This window comes from Pagrus major, chromosome 11, assembly GCF_040436345.1.
Source record: "Pagrus major chromosome 11, Pma_NU_1.0".
Taxonomy (NCBI): domain Eukaryota; kingdom Metazoa; phylum Chordata; class Actinopteri; order Spariformes; family Sparidae; genus Pagrus; species Pagrus major.
The window spans coordinates 12,929,558-12,948,772 of NC_133225.1; the positions used below are offsets into that span (position 1 = coordinate 12,929,558).

A 19,215-nucleotide genomic window follows, 5' to 3' on the forward strand; every position below is an offset into this window, starting at 1 on the left:
GCTTATATTTATCCAGGACACAGGATGCATGCTATGTTCCAACTCTGCTTCACATTCAATCAAACACCAGTATTGATCGCTGGGAACTAGCCAGTACAACCACAGCCTTCTACTGATGCAATTGAGCTGTGCCAGGTTTTTAACAAAGATTTCCTTACAGTAGCAGTGATACTTTTTTCACTTTCACTGCCCACATCATCTGACAAACCTTACATTTCAGTCTGATTTTGATTTGTGCACAGTACTTATTATCATGTATGTTTTCCATCCACTCACTTCATGTCAAAGTCATCCTGTCCAACAGGCTCTCTCCTTTTGTCGTTTTTATTGGCCAGGAAGCCATCAGGAAGCCACAGAACACCATGTTTATGCTTCCTCTTGGCTGCTAGCATCCCCAGCACCAGGATAAGGAGAATAATAACCACTGCCAATCCGACCAGGTACGGTAAAACCACTTTAGGCGGAGGATCGCGCGTGTATTCTGGAGGACACAAAGATAAGTCTAAGTACCAGTGGTTTTTTTCTTTGTTTGATTTCAGTTTTTACCTAAAAAAAAAAATCTAGTTAAATTCCACTAACCGATGGGCAACTTACTACTGTTGACAGATACTAGAGGGTACGGCAGTTCAGCCTTAATGTGTGCTGCAGCAATGAAGGACGCAGCCTCGTGAGTGTTGGAGAAACACTGGTCATCAGAGCTCTGGGAACATTCACGGTTATCGATTTCCAGGTGCACCACAGATCTGTGCAGACCAACATATAAAAATAGAAAACAGTTAATGTTACGCAGTTGATTGGTGATTCATTTAAAGCTACCAATTATTTTCTGAGAGCTTGTGAGTATGCCATCATGAACTATCCTTACCCAATAACCTCCCTCTCCCTCTCCAGCTCCCGCTTGTTTCTGCCCCTTTGTCCATGGCGTCCAAAATCCTCCTCCGCCCCATAGTAAGGGAACACCATTGGCTCCTTGTTTTCATCCAGCTTAACCTGCAGGTTAGTGTGCAACAGGGCTCCCAGGGAGCGCAAGAAACCCCTTATGTCTCCAAGCAGCTCCTTAGGCTGCAGCCTGACCACTATAACCAGTGTGCCATTGATCTTATCGGGTGGAGTGTCACCAGAACAGTCCAAGCCGTCCCAGCCACATTCCTCCGTATAGCAGCTCCGGTCACAGATGCCGTTACCGTAGTGGTCTGCGCAGTACCTGTCATACCTGAAAATACACAGTACAAGTGTTTAGTGATTTGCCTTCAAAGCATGTTTGGACTTTGTAGGTAACTGCAAGTGCAATGACAAAATGAAGACAAGGGTCACGTACTTGCAGGGATTTAAGTTCTGACATTCAAAGCCATCAAAGAGGCAACCAGGGTTGTCACACTCCTTATCACAGCGTCCGTTCTTAAAGAGATCCCAGCAGGGGATACTGGCGGTGCAGTTCTCCCATGGCTTCTGCCAGTTGAGTGAGCAGTCTCCTCCGTCCCACTGACATTCATGGTTGTTACACTGATCGTCACACACTCTATCCCCTGAATGCTGCTCACACTGCAGATAGGGGCAGCTTGGAGGGGCTGGTGGGAGTTTGTTCTCACAGTAACGTCCAGTGAAGAGTGGGGGACAGCGGCAGCTGTACGGCTTGGATGGGTCGCAGGTACCTCCATTTTGGCAGGGCCAAGGACATCTCGGTAGATTCTCACAGTGTGCCCCACTGAAGCCTGACTGGCACTGGCAGTACAGGTGGCCGGTTGTGGACACCACGCAGCGCCCACCATTTTGGCATCGTAGCTTTTCACAACTGTAGCCTTCTATGTCGCCACAGTTTAACCCAGTAAAGCCCTATAAAAACACGAAATGTTGCTGAAGTGTGGTAACAATATATTCATTTTTAAAGTAACGCTGGAGTACACATGTGTAGCCAATAAAACTGCAGCTGAAATAAAATTAGACAAACTACTTTAATTAATGTACGTTTAGGATCTCCTACAAATCTGCTGCTAGTCTACTATACCTGAGCCATGGTGTGGCCTTCTGAAGCAAGCATGAGAGTAAAAGAGGGAGCAAGAGGTTAGTAGAGAGACAAACAAGTATTTAGTGAGAAAAGACTGATGTTGTACCATAAGAGCGAAGGAAAGGAAAACTCTGCCACCGGTCATCTTTCATCATCTTCTGAAGTCACTCAGTTTACTTATATACAATTAATTTTCTCACTGTGATCATACAGATCAATGAGATTGATCCATTATTCACTAAGTCTAAAGTGATAATGAAGCATCAGAAACACACTACAGATGAAGTCTGTTGAGGATATTTTTGCACTTTAAGGATCAATGTTTTTATGTAATTCATTTTCTTTTTTTAAAAACATTTAACATAGTTCGTAGTAAATCTGTGTTCATCATTTTCCAAGTTAAAATTCACTGTTTCAAAGTCGAGTCCAGAGGAATGTGTGTTAGTCAATGGATTAATGAGAATATAACTGGAAAAGGGCAGAATACAGAATGATGACAATATATAAAGAAAATGGAGGAACATAACTGATATTGTTTTGTTGTGTGGAAAAATTAAAGCAACAATATGTAACTTTTTCACGTGTACATGGCATGCCAATATGAAAGACTGAAGAGCACAGGACTGTTAATAAAGACCTTGATGTAAATCAATTCAAGTATAACATTACACAGCTTATGAGCAAGTTATGAGTGCATTGAAAAAAAAAAAGCATGTTTGCCTTGAGAAATTATAAGAAAACATTTTTTCCAAAGTGAGCATAAATTCATGAGAAATGAAACCATGTTATCTTATCAAATAAACTTACAGATACACAGGAGCAGGTGTAGCCATGAACTGAGCTCATGTTCATAGAGCAGATGCCACCGTTGTGACACGGCTTCGACAGACACAGATCCACCATGGACTCGCAGTGACGACCTGGAGAAACAAGAAAGTTATACAAAAAGAGGAAAGAATAATGAGCCTCGCTGCTATTCAAACACACAAAATGGCTAAATATTGTGCGGCTGTGTCCATTTGAACAACTATAAACGTACCTGTGTATCCAAGGCGACAGCGACACTGGTAATCGTTGACCAGCTGCACACAGTCGAGGCTGCCGGGAGCATAGCAGGGCGCTGACAGGCACTCGTTGAGATCCCCCTCACAGTGTTCTCCGACGAATCCTGGGGGGCAGGAGCATGTATAGCGGCCCACACCGTCCATGCACTGTCCTCCGTTCAGACAGCGAGGTTCCCAGGAGCCTTGCTTGGGTGCGCAGTCGTCATCGTTCACTTCGCACTGGACTCCTACAGAGCAGAGAACAGACGGATATCATTGAATGTGTCCAGTAAAGTCGTACAATGTTTTCAGGATAGCATTTTTATCAGCTCTGAGACACAATTTCTAGAGGCACCCCAGAGGTAATCATATGAGTATATAAGAATTATATCCAACATTTCTTCCCCACTACGAGATCCACTGGGGGCCGTTTGCTCCAACCAATCATCCACTGTTTCACTTGTTATCTCTTAATCAGTGGAAGAGGTTTAAAGCTGCTTTACAAATGTTTACAGGTAATGTTTTTACCTTCTTCCTCCTGTGTTTGGCAGACTTACCATGTGTTCCAGGTGGGCAGGCGCAAGTGAAGCGGTTGATGAGGTTGATACAGGTTCCTCCATGGAGGCAGGGCTTAGAGTGACATTCATCAACATCGTACTCACAGTTCACCCCCTGATAGCCTGGTTTGCACTGGAGCAATGAGAAGAGAAATACAGGTTAGCTCATCATGTGAAACACGACAGATTTACAACTTACAGACTATGCATGCCTACACCAACACATTCACACACAAACAGCTGAGGATTTACTTACTTTACACTCGTATGTGCCCTGATAGCCCTTGCATGTAGCTCCATTGCGGCAAGGGTTTGACTTGCACTCGTCGACCATCTCATCACAGTAGCTGCCCGTGTATCCTGGCTGGCACTCGCACTTGTGGGAATTACCCACATTGACACACCGCCCGGCGTTCTTACACACACTTTCCATATCCAGACCTACAGTAAAGGAGGCAGGTATAAGAGTTTGAACATATACAGTTACTGCTTATTTAAAGATTCTGTATGATCTTTTCCCCTTATCTGTCCTTCTTCTAATTACAATCAATGTGTTGTCCTTCTTCTAATTACAATCAATGTGTTGTTGCTCGTTGAGATAGCTCACCTGCCCTGGCAGCAAAGTCCTGGCAGGACATGTTGGGTACATCACAGTAAAGTCCCGTCCATCCCATTGTACAGTGGCAGGTCCAGGAGGTGGCTGCTGTCTGAGAGCAGGAGCCGCCATTGTGACAGCGCACCTGGCTGCACAGGTTCACATAGTTCTGCATACAAAGAAGGAAAGGAGAGAGAGTAAGTATTGGCTGCAAATGCTACACAGACACCAGAACGATACCAAATCTAGCCACTTTAATGAGTTCGATACATCAACTTTCTTACTGAGATCGGCAAATTGTCAAGCTTTCTTCAGTGTGTGAACATTCAGCTTTGCATGTGCAGACCATTTCTTCTACTTAAACCAATTTGTAATTATTCTAAATATTTAATTCCATATATCTGAAAATCTGTACAGCATACAACAACCTCTATTCTATATTCTACTCCAGATACTTTAGTTGTTTTAAAAGTTAGTTTACCTGGCAGTTCTGTCCATTGTATCCTACAGGGCAGGTGCAGCGGTAGGTGCCCAGGCCATCAGTGCAGGTGCCTTCGTTCCTACAGGGCTGAGAGTCGCACTCATTCTGCTCGTACTCACAGAACGTCCCATAAAAACCAGGACGGCAACGGCAAGAGAAGGTGTTGATGTCGTCAATGCAAGTCCCATTATTCAGACAAGAGCTGTAGGGAAGTAGATGAAGAGAGAAGTGAATAATTTGCATCTCTGTCTAGAGCAAGAGACATATTTCCATTGTACAGAACAAAACAGTCTTGAAGTTCAACTTATTTTACCCAAATCAGACATTTGTTTCAGAAATAGTCACAGTAATCATCATTCATCAGGTCATTCCAGGAGATACAGGACAAATAATCCAGGAAGGATTCATTGCAGAAGAGCAGAACATTTAAGCATGATAATAAAATGCTGGTTTTAAGGCTCACCTCTCGGTACATTCGAGGATGTTGTGTTCACACAGGATTCCATCAAAGCCCGGTCGGCACTCACACACAAAGCTGTTGACATAGTCCCGGCAGATGGCACCGTTCCTGCAGGGTTGGCTGGCGCACTCGTCTACCTCAGTCTCACAGCGCTCTCCTTCGAAACCTGGGCGGCAGTCGCAGGAGAAGCTCCCAACGTCATCCACACAGGAGCCTCCATTTAGACATGGGTCTACAGAAGGGGAAAGAGAGAGGGAGGAGAGGCTGTCCGTGAACAAACATTTTATGTAAATAGCAGTCAGCGTTATCAGTGAGTAATCCACTAGCAGTCTGGCTTAAACAGATATAGATATTGTGGAAGCACCAAGTTTTTCTTATCATGTACAGGCTTATACCCATGTGTAACTCAACATCTCAGGAGGTTTCAATGCTGCTTTCTACTAGGATATCGCCAGATAAAAATATTACATAGGAGTCGTTATACAGAGATGCAGGAATCACTGGGTGCATATAGCCTTTAATAAAGTGACTGAATTGGTTGAGGTTGAGGTGAAACTCACTGGGTGAGCAGTCGTCGATGTCTGTCTGACAGTTGTGTCCGCTGTATCCCTGCTGACATTTACACGTGTAGCTGCCCTGGCTGTTAATGCAGCGACCGCTATTTTTGCAAGGGTTCTTTTTGCATTCATTCACATCATCACTGCAGCGTGGACCTGCACAATTGTGAACAAACATATTAGTAAAGCATCAAACTAGCAGTGATACATAATAACAGCTATGACTTCGTTCTCAGGCACTCTGTCTCATATCTCACATTAAAACTGCAGCAATTGAATTAACAACTATTAAATTAATCAGAAACTTTTTGATTGATCAGTTTGAGTAACTTTTTAAGAAAATAAAGTTGAAATTCTCAGATTCCAGCTCCTTAAATATGAATATTTTCTGGTTACTTTATTTCTCTATGACAGTAGACTGAACAGATTTGGGTTGTTGTCGCAGCCCTTTATCACATTCTCATAAACTCAGACACACACACATACCTTGCCAACCAGCAGGACACCGACAGGTGTAAGAGGTGTAGTCTGCAGTCGGGCGACACACTCCTCCCCTCTCACATGGATGAGAGGCACAGGGAACCTGTTCCACCTCACAGTGTTTACCTGTTTTGACATGACACACACAGTGAATAATGATGAATGATGAAAACAACAAGTGAATCAAAATCTTTACCAAAATGATATCCAGCTGGCCGCTACAATGACTGCTACAAGTGGATGTTGATGTAATGGAAAAGTGATATCACTAACCTGTGAATGGTGGACTACACTGGCAGCTGTAACTGTTGACCAAGTCTGTACAGATGCCCTGGTTCAGACAGGGTCCGGACGCGCACTCGTCTATGTTCTTCTCACAGCTTACACCTGATCAGAGAGGAGGGGATATTCAAATATTTATTTTAAAATTCAATGCTAGTTAATCTATTGATTGCCATGTAATGCAATGCTGAGTTAATAATAATGACCTCTGAATCCAGGTGGGCACGAACAGGTGTAGCCATTATAGCGGTCCAAACAGCTGCCACCATTTTGGCACGGATTGGACTGGCACTCATTCTTTTCCTGCTCACAGTGTTGTCCCACCCAGCCGGCCTCACACTCACAGCGATACCTTTACACAAGAGAAACACACACACAGGTTTAAATGTGAAATTAGCTGCATGGTAATAATAACAGCAGGTCGTTTCCAGCATCCATTCCACCGGCTGTAGCTTGGATTATTAAAATATATACACGCAGTTCTGCTGATGCTGCAGGTTTCAATGTTTTGCATCTGGAAGAAATTTCCCTACTGCAGGAGGCCTTCACATGAAAAGAGAGTAACATGGGAAAATGATTTGGCTGTCTTCCCAACTGTTACTTCAACTTTTGGATCTTTTAAATTCCCACTAATGCTATATACCTGGTATATGTTAACCCATCTTTAAGCACTGGATCAGATAAGGACAGATGGACCATGGAACATGAGTGGCAATAAAAGGTAACATACCCGTGTTGCTGTTCAATACATTCTCCATGCACACAAGGCTGAGGAGCACAGTGGTCGGTCCCGGAGAGGCACAGAGGGCCATGGGTGGTGGGCGGGCACAAACAGCTGAACCCATTGATCTTGTTCACGCAGGTTCCCCCGCTCATACACGGGTTTGAGTTACACTCGTCGATCTCCACGTCACATTTAACTCCTTTCAGGGAGTAATTCAGATTGGATTAATTGTAACACTTGAGTAATGTCTTGAGTTCAGTTACAGAATCAAAATCTTGGGGTGTATTGCTTTAAATATTTATTCATTTGATCCTGCCTCATTTCTGAAACATTTTACAATGTTATAATGTTGACTTTAATGGGTATCTAGCTAAACATACCTGTATATCCTGGGGTGCACACACATTTGTACTCGTTAATGCCATCCTGGCACTCTCCGTACTCACAGGGGTTGCTGGCACAGTCATCTTCATTGATCTCACAGTTAACCCCTGTGTGGAAGTGGAAAAAACACAATGACAAACTCATATTGAAGAGCAATAGTCAAGTCATGTAGTTTCTCATTTTATCTGGCTGTATAATTTTTCTGAGATTTAAAGATAACAAACCTGGTCACACCCCTTTAGGTTGAAGTGAGTGAGGAGTTGCATCAAATAACTGTTACAAAACGTGGCAGTTAACTAATCCTCCACCAGAGGGAGTAAGACTCCACAAAAAAAGAGACTAAGACTCAAGTATGATATAAAGTCAGAGAACTAACAAGAAAAACATTAGTGGCACAAATGTCAAAGTGGGAGAAAAGCGAGAGGGAGTAAACTTGAAAACTAGACAGAGAGAACGAGGTACATCAGAGGAGGGGAAGTCAGGCCATGAAACCAGACAGTGAGACCTGACAGGGTGACCTGACGCCACTTTTGGTTGAGTGAGGACAGTACAGACTTCAGTACCAGGCCTCAGGGTGGTACAACGTACTGAACTGAGCATGCTAATCCAAAGAGCAACGTGGGGTAGCACCGCTCAACCCAGACTTGTGACTTCTACTCACACAAACATGCGCACACACACGCAGTGTGCCTTATAGTACAGCGAAAGTTATACAGGAAGCTCTACATGTGGGGGATGGAGGACTTTACATTCATTTCAAGCAGTTACCTCCACTCTTAAACTTTTGAAGCTGCCACAAGAATCAATCATGAAAAAAACTATCAGGAATGCGTTAATGTGATCGAGCTGATTATCTAGAATGGCTCAGATTTAGATTCTTTTAAAATAAAATTATACTTCAGTGAAAAAGTATTGGAGGAATGAGAACTCGTAAATGTTTTCTGTTTATAGTTCAGTCTGTATGGTTACTATAGCAACCAGATGTCAAGCAGAGCAGAGCAGAGCTTTGTTTAAAACACTGTAAAACAAGTGGCAGCAACATTTATTTGGAAGAGGAAGTGGCTGAACACCCCTTCTAAGAGGCCACTGAAGAAACCATGGGTGGGAGAGTACTGGCTTGTCAGACAGGTGAGAGACGTCTTACTATACAGGAAATGAATGTTGTACCAACCTGTGGTTCCCGGTGAGCAGTTGCACTGGTAGGCATTGACCAGGTCAATGCAGCGCCCTCGGTTCTGACAGGGGTTGCTGTGGCACTCCTGGACCTGGATATTACAGATGGAGCCTGTGTATCCAGCTTGGCACTCACAGGAGAAGGTGGCGATGCCATCTTTACACAAACCATGGTGGCATGGCTCTGGTACGCAGTCATTGATGTTTTCTTCACAGAGCGGACCAGTGAAGCCTGAGGAACGACATTTCTTCTTAGAAAAATAACAAAGGCTATTGCATCCGATTATTTTCTGGGTCAAATGGGGATAAATGTGAAGCAGTCGACATTTCCCTTGTTTGAATTGTGAAATCGCAGTCCAGCCACTACAAATTAGATTAAGGAAAATGTTGCTTTTAACATATAGTAATTCCCTTTTACCTTCAGCACATTCACAATCATATCCGTTGGGTCGGTCGATACATTTGGCACCATTTAAACAGGGTGTGCTGGAACACTCATCTATGTCTATCTGGCACATTTCACCACTGAAGCCTGAAAACAGAAAACAGAACAACACGATGAACAAACACATTTGTTAAAAGACCATTTTAAAACAGGTAGGTCTTCCTAAGACAACTCCTGTTCACTTGGAGAGAGAATCAATCAGAAAAATATTTAAATGACAAAAAATGGATACCTACCTGCTGGACACTCGCAGACAAAGCGGCTGACCTGGTCCAGACATTTACCCTGGTTTAAACAGGGCGAGCTGCTACACTCGTTCATCTCTATCTCACAATGAGTCCCCGCAAATCCTGCATGCATGACAAGAAACAAGTTTTTTTAATAATTTCTTCTTTTCTCAAAAATTACAAAGAGTTCAATCCCATTTCATTGCCGTTTCTAATAAGTTTCGTTTTAAAACATTAGAAGTATCAGTTGCCTAAGTAGGCTGTCATCAACTCCACCAAAGGAAGTTGTGTTTTTAGTCCTGTTTGCAGAATATATAGAGATAACAAAACAGTGACAGATTTTAATGGTTATAATGAGGCAATGGGCCAAAGAACAAGCGCCATTTTGTGTACATTTGGATCTAGGAAATTTAAAGAGATTTTTTTGAAATTTGTAAATTTGCATATCTTTCCAACATTTTTTATATATTCTCTCGTGAACTACTTCTTCAAATAAAAATAATGGCATATGTATGTGTGAGTGCAAACATTTTTTTCTATTTCTAATAAAACTATTGAGATGAGTGTGTTGCCTTGGTAATTATCCAAACTGTTATCAACTTGACCTTTTCCTGACTGCAGAAGACAACATTTCAAATGCTGCACTATTTTGAAGAGTAACTTCATGAGAAACTGTCTGATTTTTTTTTTTTAAATGTAAGATAATTTCTAAGTCCTCGAGAAATGTATACCGGGCATGCAGATGCAGGTGTAGTCCCCGATGCGATCTAGACATGTGCCATCGTTCTGGCAGGGGCTGGAAGCACACTCGTTGACATCTTGCTCACAGCGTGGCCCAGAGTAACCTCTGACACAGTTACAGGTGAAGGAGCCATCAGTGTTCACACACTGACCACCGTGCTCGCAGGGGTTGGTACCTGATGACGAAGCGGAAAGAGGTGTGGGTAAAAGCAGAACAGATCAGACGCCTGGCACATATACATGTTATGTGTGTGTTCCGCTTTCTCACCAATGCTGCATTCGTCTCTGTCAATGTTGCAGGTGTTGCCTACGTATCCAGGTGGACAGTTGCAGTTGAACATCCCGCTGATGGGGTTGGTGTCACACTGAGAGCCCTCTCGACAGGGGTTACTGATACAGGCGTCGTCTCTATGGCAGAGAAGACCTGAAAAGAAAACCATGTTGACAAGGAATGAGTAAAATGTTTTGAATAAAAAGATCCAAAAACCAAAATGTCCCCCACAGGGTTCTGCTGAGGTCAGAGAAAAGCAAACTGGATGCATATTTGCTGCTGGGGAGAGGTTAATTAAGTTGAGGCTTAATCCAAATCCAAAAATGTGCCAGTAATCAGCAGGAAATTCAAATCTACTGAGGTATAATTAGTGTTTCTGACTGTTTGACATGGATCACATTAAGTGCCTTTTCCTCAACTGTTTTCATTTTTTGCTTTCAGATATTGACAATTTCACAATATCTAACATTATATCTTGTAATGCAGTTATCAACTTTATGCAGTTTAAGCGTTTTGTGTAAAAATATCTGCATGTGGTTTGTCACTACTGGCCTACCCGTCTTTCCGTGGGGGCAAAGACAGACGAATGACGCGACGCGGTCAATGCAGGTGGAGCCGGGGCTGCACGCTGCAGTAGCGCAGTCGTCAATGTTCTCAGAGCAGTCGGCCCCGCTCCAGCCATTGACACACACACACTGATAGCTGCCGATCAGGTTGCTGCAGGTGCCTCCATTCTGGCAAGTGTTTGGCTGTAGGCGACACTCGTTCACGTCTTCTGTGCAGTGCTGGCCTGTGGAGAGGAATGGAGGTGGCCAGGAAGAGGAGGGAAACAATGAAGCAAATTACGTTAATAGTCTATGCAGCATGTTATGCATGCAAATTAAATTAAGCTGTTACCTTGTGGGTTTGGGTAAAAAAAAAACATAAATAAAGACCTACATTTGAGATTTTTTTTAGATGCTTTTAAAACCGTGTTCCAGCTTCACAATGTCCTGATTGGATTAGTGCTATATAAACTCAGACAGGCTCTAGGAAACTGATGTATGACTGTTTGCTTTGTAAACAGAAAGCTTGGGGATGCCAAGTGTGTTAGCACAGACACACCTTGTGTGGCGTATAGGCCTTCATATGGGGAAACAGTACAGAGGAATAATAGGAAGTGTGATATCAAAGCAGACAACATGCAAGTTTTTATCAGTGATCACAGCACAAACATGTACACCTCACTGCTCAAATGGCACACTCAACTGCTCAACTGAAAAACTTAAAAATAGTAAAGCTATTTTACAGTGATATGGCTAGATTGTCAAGAAAGTGAGAAGGTAAAGACACAAACCATCTGCTGTAGATTTCATTGAAAATGTGAAAATGGAATATTCAACAAAAAATACTTCAAACACTGCTTTGTTTTAGACACAGCAGGTTTACAAACTACTTTTAAAAACTGCTTCCAGCAAAATGCATACAAAATATTCCAAAGGCCAAGTTCAGACTGACTTTAGCACTCTCATTTCTTCCAATGAGGCCAGTCCACAGTCGTGGTGGGTGGTCATCCAGCAAAAACTTTAACATGGCTCAACTTCTAACTTCAAACAGCTTGAGGCCGTCCAACAAAACACTCCGGTGCCCAATCAAATAATCAAAAATGTATTTCCTGGTAGATTACTTTGAAATGTGAACAGCTTATTTCTATTTCTTTTTACCTTGCGATCGTTGTCATCGCCCGCTATGAGAACATGTCTACAACTCACAATACTGCTTTTCTAAAGCTTTGTTTCAACATGTTTGTGCCTCATGGCTTTAAGGCCCTGAGGCACACACTGTACATGGCAAACACTGTGCAAGTGCAATAGTGGTCACAGGAACACTTAAACACAATCTTATACACAAATCCCTTACCGGTCCACTCTGGAGGGCACTGGCAGTTGTAGGTGTTTACTCCGTCCATACAGGTTCCTCCATTGGCACACTGATGACCGGGGCAGTCATCTATGTTGTTCTCACAGTTGGTCCCGTTGAAACCTGAAACAAATGAAAGAGAGAGACATTCACTTTATTATTATGTGGCCAGTGGAGAGGACATGCACCCAAATACAACAGCTGTGGTATGATATTCTCTGGTGTAAGTAATATGACATGTCCTGGTAGTGTATAAACAGCAGCTGTATGTGTGTGCGTGTTTGTTGTGTCTACTCTTTAAGTGTAGCAGACTGACAGTGCACTGTGAGTAATACAAAACAGCCAACAGGATCAGACTGTTTGCACCTCAAACAACTTAATGTAACAATACAGAAGCTCAAAGCTACATTGATTTATAGATGAATACTAGTGAGACTGTAACTATTTTTCTCTTCCTACATTCACTCTCCTTCTCTTACATTTCCATTTCAGTCTCTCACCTAGAACCAAACACGGTCCATATCTGTGTTAGTGTAGTATTAGTTTAGTGTTTTTCTGGCTCATTTTCAGCTTTTAAGAAAGAGTAACACAAGTTTAGGCTTTTTAGAATTTGAATCCTCCTACCTGGAAGGCAGTGGCACGAGTAGCTGCTTTCAGAGGTCTGGTGGCAGGTGCCCCCATTCAGGCATGGTGAAGGTGAGCAAGGGATATAAGAGCTTTCACAGTGTCTGCCAGTAAACCCAGGGGCACAGTTACACCTGTAGCAATGACAGAGTCCATTTCATGTAATTCAGTCTTGACATTAAACAACTGTCCAAATAATGACATATTTCACATTTGCTTTTTAAAATCTTGATTCTCACTTGTAAGAGCCAGGGGTGTTGACGCATACTCCTTCATTCTGGCATATAGAGGGTGTGGCAGCACATTCATTTGTGTCATTAAGGCACCGAGGACCTGTGTAGCCAGGTGGACAGGAACATGTGTAGCTACCGCCAGACAGAGAGCTGCACGTTCCACCGTTGGCGCAGGGACTGGATAGACAGCTGTCTTCCTGCTCACACCGCAGCCCTGGAAGTGAAGAGAAAGAAGAGGAGCTGAGCGTTACAGTGCTTTGGCTATCACATATCAATGTGAGCATCTATGTAGAATTATGGTTTAGATACTTGAGGCAAATACATTTGCGGTTATTTAAAACACTTCTTATCACATGTTGTGTTTTATCCTGTGATATTTTTGGGACAAATTGGAGTTGGTTAATGGTTAGCCGTCTCTAAAAAATGTATTTGCATTAATCGCTTGTCTGCGGTCAGTGTATCAAAGTTACACAGACGTCTAAATCTGATATTTTAATAAAAATTTTTTTTCAATTTTTCTAAATGATCCCAACTTTCCATACCTGAGGACTTCATCTCATCAGCATCAGTGAGCCAAATAACCAAGATCTAACAGTGTTGGTGACTGGCTTTCTTGAGGCATGCAGGAAAAACACTAGGTTACACCCATATTTTAGAGTTTCATAAATTTAGTATCAAAAAATTATTGTTCAGGAACCAATACCGAAGTCAGTATCGGTATCAGTACTGTCATCAATCTTTTATTTTCAGTACCCAGCCCTAGATATGCTCCTATCAGTCTAAAAAGCAGGACCAAAAATTAACCTTGGTGGAGATAATAACAGGCTTCTCAAATGGCTTAAAATTACCTGCTTAGAGACAGTGTTGTAAAAACGAATTTTTACAAACAACCAGGAAAAGAGTTACGCTACAACAGACTTTGAATTTGCATGCAGGATGTTTAAAAATAATTTAGTGCTCCGACGATAAACAAAGTCAGCTATCATTTCCCTTTTGGCGAACTCCTGCGAGGTGATAAAACAGTATCTCACCTGTCCATCCTCTGGTACACTCGCACTTGTACTTGTCGAGCGACAGCAGGGTGCAGACACCGTTGTTGGCACAGGGGTTGTTGGGGTAACACGTGGAGTTCTGGGGAGTTTGGCAGTGCTGGCCGGTGTAGCCGAGAGGGCAAGTGCAGGTGGCGCTGCCGGGTACAGGTACTCCAGCTAACATGGACACAGAGCAGTTTCCTCCATTCTGGCAAAAGCCAGGATGACAAGGGTCCTTATGGTGGCAGTACTCTCCCAGGAAGCCGGGTGCACACCTGGATACACACAACAAAACACAGAAATCAGTGATGGAGCATTCAAAGCACACACAAGGACTTAAATCTAATCATCGCTCAATGCAGACAATAAACTGAAAGATGAATTAAGCAAAAAGACAAATAGGTATGTGTGTGTATGTGCTTGACAGAGATGCAAACAAACAAAACAATAGAATGAGTTTCAGTCAGGTGCACGTAATGCACCACATCAAACAACAGCATTGATAGCAGAGAGTACGGCATCTGCACACTTATGGATGGAGGTGTTTGATGTGTGTACGTGTGCCATCATAAACACGCACACATCAAAGAAACAATTGAAACAGCACAGGTAAACATGACTGTCTAATACACATCCTTTCCATTGCTGTACAATGATCAGCACACAATCATATGTGGGAGACTACATCCCTGCATGGGAGTATTAGCAAAACAAGTGGTTGTGAATAGAGAAATTAGTTGTAATTACTCAAACTATTAAACCATATGGTAAATGATTACTGGAAAGTGTTAATTTAGCGCCTTAACCAAAGAGCGATAGGGGCTCTATGTACAGCCTCATTAATGACACACACGCATTTTGACATGCTGTTAAAACCAGACCAGAACCAAACAACGAATCTTAAGATAACAATTACAAACTGTACTGAGCTCTTAGCTGTTAAACACTGTAAGAGAAAAGGGGGAAGTTAGGCTTTGTGGGAGGGTTAAACTGGGGTCAGTGATGGCAAAGAAGAAGCTAAAAAGTGGAAGGATATGAGATGGAGTCATCTGGAAGTTGTTGACTGAAGACTGGCAGAAACTAAAAAACAAGTGGAAAGCACCAGCAATTATTTGTCCTAAGTAACAGATGAAAAATACTCCTGCCAACAGATAAATAATGATTCAGCCGATATAAATTTGTCCACAGTTTAAGAAAGCAACCTTTTTCGAGAACTGTTCTCAAAATCCTGTTACGTGTCTGACTAAAAGACTTATCTATCGTGTTTTGACCACATTTGGGCTACAAACTATTTCTGCGTATGTGTGCCTTTTTTTCCCTCTGCTTATTCATCACCTCTTCCTTTCGATCTCTGCTTGTCTGATGTCAGTAAAGTGATTCAGCTGTATGCCGAGCAGTGGGAAGGAAATTACAATATTACACAATATGTTCACCAGGGATCCTATCAGAGACGTCGATGCCTTCGTCGCTTTCTATTCCTCTGTATTCTTGCAGTCCCTCCCACTTTCACTCACCACTTCTCTGTGTGACAGGGTTTGGTCAGAGGTGTTATTCTGTTACTGAGCAAAAATGGTACTTGACAGGTAATTTCATGTCTATGCTATTTTGATCAGCTGTCTGTTGCACTGCATGTGTGTGTGTATGTGTGTGGCACACGGCAGACACACTGTCTGGGGACTGTGGGCGACAGAGCGACCTGCTGCCTCTTACACAGGCCTCTAAACCGGCCTCCCTGGAGGGGCTCAGGTAACATAATAGGAGAGTAGAGATACAACACACAGTAACTAACGCACATATTCACAGACAGACTACCCTCTTTCATAACCATACAAATGGAAAAAAAAGAAAAAAAAAGATTCTTATTTCACTAATAAGCAGGCCTCTAGGATGTAAAAACATACAAGGGAAGAATCAGAGATCGGAGACATGAGCCATATAAAACTGAGATGAAACAGAGAGGTGAGAATTATCTGAAATCCAGTCTCACACTTACTAAAACGTATTTATTATTGGCCACCCCACCCCAGAGCAGCTTGAAGATATTAGGTTGTGAGCGCATGGGAAAGTAAGAGAGTCATGAATCATGCCAGGCAGAAGTCTCACAGATCAATCACATCTGTGAGACGTGTGACTCATCCAATGTCTTTTCAAATATGACAAACAACATCTGGGACAGACTCCCACTCTGACGAACATATTTGTTTCTCAAATATTAAGTGTATCAAATGCATTGGCATGTGCACAAATCAACAAAAAACAATTAATCAACACCATAAAAATAAGAAAATGTGACTCTTATAGATGTCCATTTGTTTAGACGTGGTGTGACAGAAAGCTTTTTACTAAAGTCAAGTTTAAAGGATAGGTCTGAAAATATATTATCTTATTGACAACAATCCCACTAACAATAGTATGTGAAGCCAAACCCTTGATATCTTATTCCATAAACAACAACAACAGATGCACCATTCACTCTAGTAGACTCAAATCTGCTTAGCTTTTTCCAACATTCAAGTATATATTTGTTGACCAATCTATCAATTCATTATGTGTAGTATTTCATAATATATCTATATTTTTTATGCATATATATTATTTTGAATGCATGTTTTATATTTTATCATGTATCTTTCATTATTAGACCTGCAACAATTAATCAAATAATCAATGTCAACTATTGATAATCGATTCATCGGTTTGAGTAATTTTTAAACAAAAGAGTTTAATTCTCTGATTCCAGGTTATAAATGTGAATATTTTCTGGTTTCTTTAATCCCTATGCCAGTAAATAACATATAATTAGCAGATTAATTGACAATGACAATGAACTTTTACTGCTGTCTGTATAGTCTCTAAATCCTTCTTTTCCTCACAAACATGTTTTGTCAATTGCTTGCACTTTGAATTGCAAGTAATGTGTGTCAGAGGTGCTATATAAAGTGAGTTTGATTATGCCACAAAAAGACCAAAACCACACAGTAACAAAAACATAGAATATTGTGAGCCTTATCTTGTCAATATATATTTTGACTCACTGAAATATTCTCTAAAAATCCTTGTACTCATGGTGTTGGTAAACAGATTAACCAGATGGCAGATTACTGATGTACAATCTTCAAAGAAGAGACAGACTTCTTTCAGATTAGACATGGCCACCCTCCCTCTTCTCCGTCTCCGTCTCTGTATCAGCATGTCTGCAGTGCACACCCCCAAAACACATGCCTATACACAAACACACACACACACACACACACAAAAATACACAAACACAAAGACGTCCCTCCCCACTCTAAACACAAACACAGCTTGGCCATGATATCACAACAAGACGGCCGGCTGTCCTGGGAATTAGGACTGCTCTTTTTTCTCCTGGATGACCTCTACGCCCCCTCTCATGGAGTAATGACATGGCCCTCTGCCCTGTGACATACATCACATTAGCAGGCTGTCTCACAAAGAACACCGTGTCCAGGTTAATGCCAGGTTTACGTTTCACTGGGAACATTTCACACATTTTCACTGTTAAAACTATGTGGAATACGAGACGCGTTTTCAAAGTCAAGTATAGCCACTTCAGTGAGAGAGAGGAAATTTGAAACTTGTGCTTTGTTGTGATGTTCAGCCTGATTACAAGTGCTTTTGAGCTCATCTAAAACAACTTCCTGTTTAGCCTCAATGTGCACGAGAAAGATGTAAAAGGTATCATAGTAATGAGTTGTTACGCAACCCTCCATCGCCATTGAAGAATTATTTCCTATTTTGAAATTTTTGTTAAAACCCCAAAGTGCTGACAGGAAAGATGCATAGTAATCTCTTTTAAATTCAATTGCTGCTATCTAACCCGTGTTGACAGAACCACATGCCATGGCATCAGGAAACGATACCACCCTGTCCTTCAGGTTTCTCTGGCAGATAGAGAGCTCATTATTAGCCTCCGGCTGTACACTCGAGCCCGAGGCAAACAGACAAGGCTGTGCATGATTCGCATTAATGTAAGGGAGTGGTGTCTCGCTGAGGAAGAGATAATCTAACACACAAGTCTGTTGCTGAATACAACACAGCAACACATAAGCAATGCAAATCTTTTGACACGATAGAACTTTTGCACATGAACACCTTTACACAGACAAAGTCAGATGTACTTTCATGAACAACTCAGAAGAGAGAGCTTTCTGCAGCCAAATTCATCTATGGGATTCTTTGTTTTGCTCCACGAGGACTTTTTTTCCTCCTCTTTTCTCCATCCCTCTCTTACTCCGTGCAATTTCCTGCAGCCCTTCTTTCCCTCTCTTTCTCACTCCTCCACCTCTCATTTCTAACCCACTCTCGAGGTGTCAGGTTTCTACAGCTGGTTCACATTAGCGCCCCCATCTCACGCACACCCCTCCCTCTCGTTTTCTCTCTCTCTCTGCACCCCTTCTCTCCTTCGTTCTCTCCCTCCGCCTCCTCCTCTACCTCATGCTGACCTCTGCCTGTCCTGGCTGGCCGTGGGGGCTTCAGAGAGCAGAGAGGGGTGGGTTGATTCTCACTCAGTCATGTAATGTCTCCAACCTCCTTCATTCCTAATTCCTATGTCCCAAGCTCCCCTTCTCTCGCATTCTCCTCCCATCCCCGAACGCTAATTCCCCTTTTCTTTTGTGCTAATTCTCTCCTCCTACCTTTCCACCTTCCTCTCCTAAACCACAACCCCACCACCTCCTCCTCCTGCAGTCACTATTCCAGTCTCAGCGACGCTTAATAACTCCATCATGCTCTCTCCCTGCGGCCATCACAGAGAAACGGTGTGAGAGAGAAAGAAGGGGAGCATAAACCAGCTCACATTTCAATCCCCGGATCATTCCCTGGCTTGGCTAGAGCATAGGTGGCCTATTCAGTGTACTGTAGTCTCGTGTGTGTGCGTACACAGATGTCACAAGTCAGTGCAGAACATGGTACCAGCTTTGCTTTTAGTTTGGTTGCAGAGATAAATCAGGAACTAAGGAATCCACAGCTTACATAGAAAT

The 19,215-nt window shown here is 42.4% G+C and overlaps 1 protein-coding gene across 2 annotated transcripts in view; it reads right to left on the reverse strand.

Moving 5' to 3' along the window:
• Positions 1 to 19,215, reverse strand: part of notch2 (notch receptor 2) — a 46,539-nt gene that overhangs the window by 5,049 nt on the left and 22,275 nt on the right. Inside the window, exons 3-29 of one of the 2 annotated variants that reach the window (XM_073476117.1) lie at positions 14,213 to 14,487; positions 13,188 to 13,395; positions 12,949 to 13,082; positions 12,325 to 12,447; positions 10,982 to 11,215; positions 10,423 to 10,578; positions 10,145 to 10,330; positions 9,423 to 9,536; positions 9,160 to 9,273; positions 8,740 to 8,973; positions 7,565 to 7,675; positions 7,191 to 7,383; positions 6,667 to 6,812; positions 6,452 to 6,565; positions 6,185 to 6,304; positions 5,702 to 5,854; positions 5,145 to 5,373; positions 4,682 to 4,883; positions 4,213 to 4,369; positions 3,862 to 4,046; positions 3,606 to 3,738; positions 3,045 to 3,296; positions 2,813 to 2,925; positions 1,319 to 1,833; positions 866 to 1,213; positions 595 to 743; positions 277 to 481 (exon numbers count right to left, since the gene is read on the reverse strand). In XM_073476117.1, the coding sequence (XP_073332218.1) occupies positions 277 to 481; positions 595 to 743; positions 866 to 1,213; positions 1,319 to 1,833; positions 2,813 to 2,925; positions 3,045 to 3,296; positions 3,606 to 3,738; positions 3,862 to 4,046; positions 4,213 to 4,369; positions 4,682 to 4,883; positions 5,145 to 5,373; positions 5,702 to 5,854; positions 6,185 to 6,304; positions 6,452 to 6,565; positions 6,667 to 6,812; positions 7,191 to 7,383; positions 7,565 to 7,675; positions 8,740 to 8,973; positions 9,160 to 9,273; positions 9,423 to 9,536; positions 10,145 to 10,330; positions 10,423 to 10,578; positions 10,982 to 11,215; positions 12,325 to 12,447; positions 12,949 to 13,082; positions 13,188 to 13,395; positions 14,213 to 14,487 (5,103 nt within the window). Of the gene's footprint in view, positions 1 to 276; positions 482 to 579; positions 744 to 865; positions 1,214 to 1,318; positions 1,834 to 2,812; positions 2,926 to 3,044; positions 3,297 to 3,605; positions 3,739 to 3,861; positions 4,047 to 4,212; positions 4,370 to 4,681; positions 4,884 to 5,144; positions 5,374 to 5,701; positions 5,855 to 6,184; positions 6,305 to 6,451; positions 6,566 to 6,666; positions 6,813 to 7,190; positions 7,384 to 7,564; positions 7,676 to 8,739; positions 8,974 to 9,159; positions 9,274 to 9,422; positions 9,537 to 10,144; positions 10,331 to 10,422; positions 10,579 to 10,981; positions 11,216 to 12,324; positions 12,448 to 12,948; positions 13,083 to 13,187; positions 13,396 to 14,212; positions 14,488 to 19,215 lie in introns of both variants that reach the window. The other variant, XM_073476116.1, reaches the window with a different exon arrangement.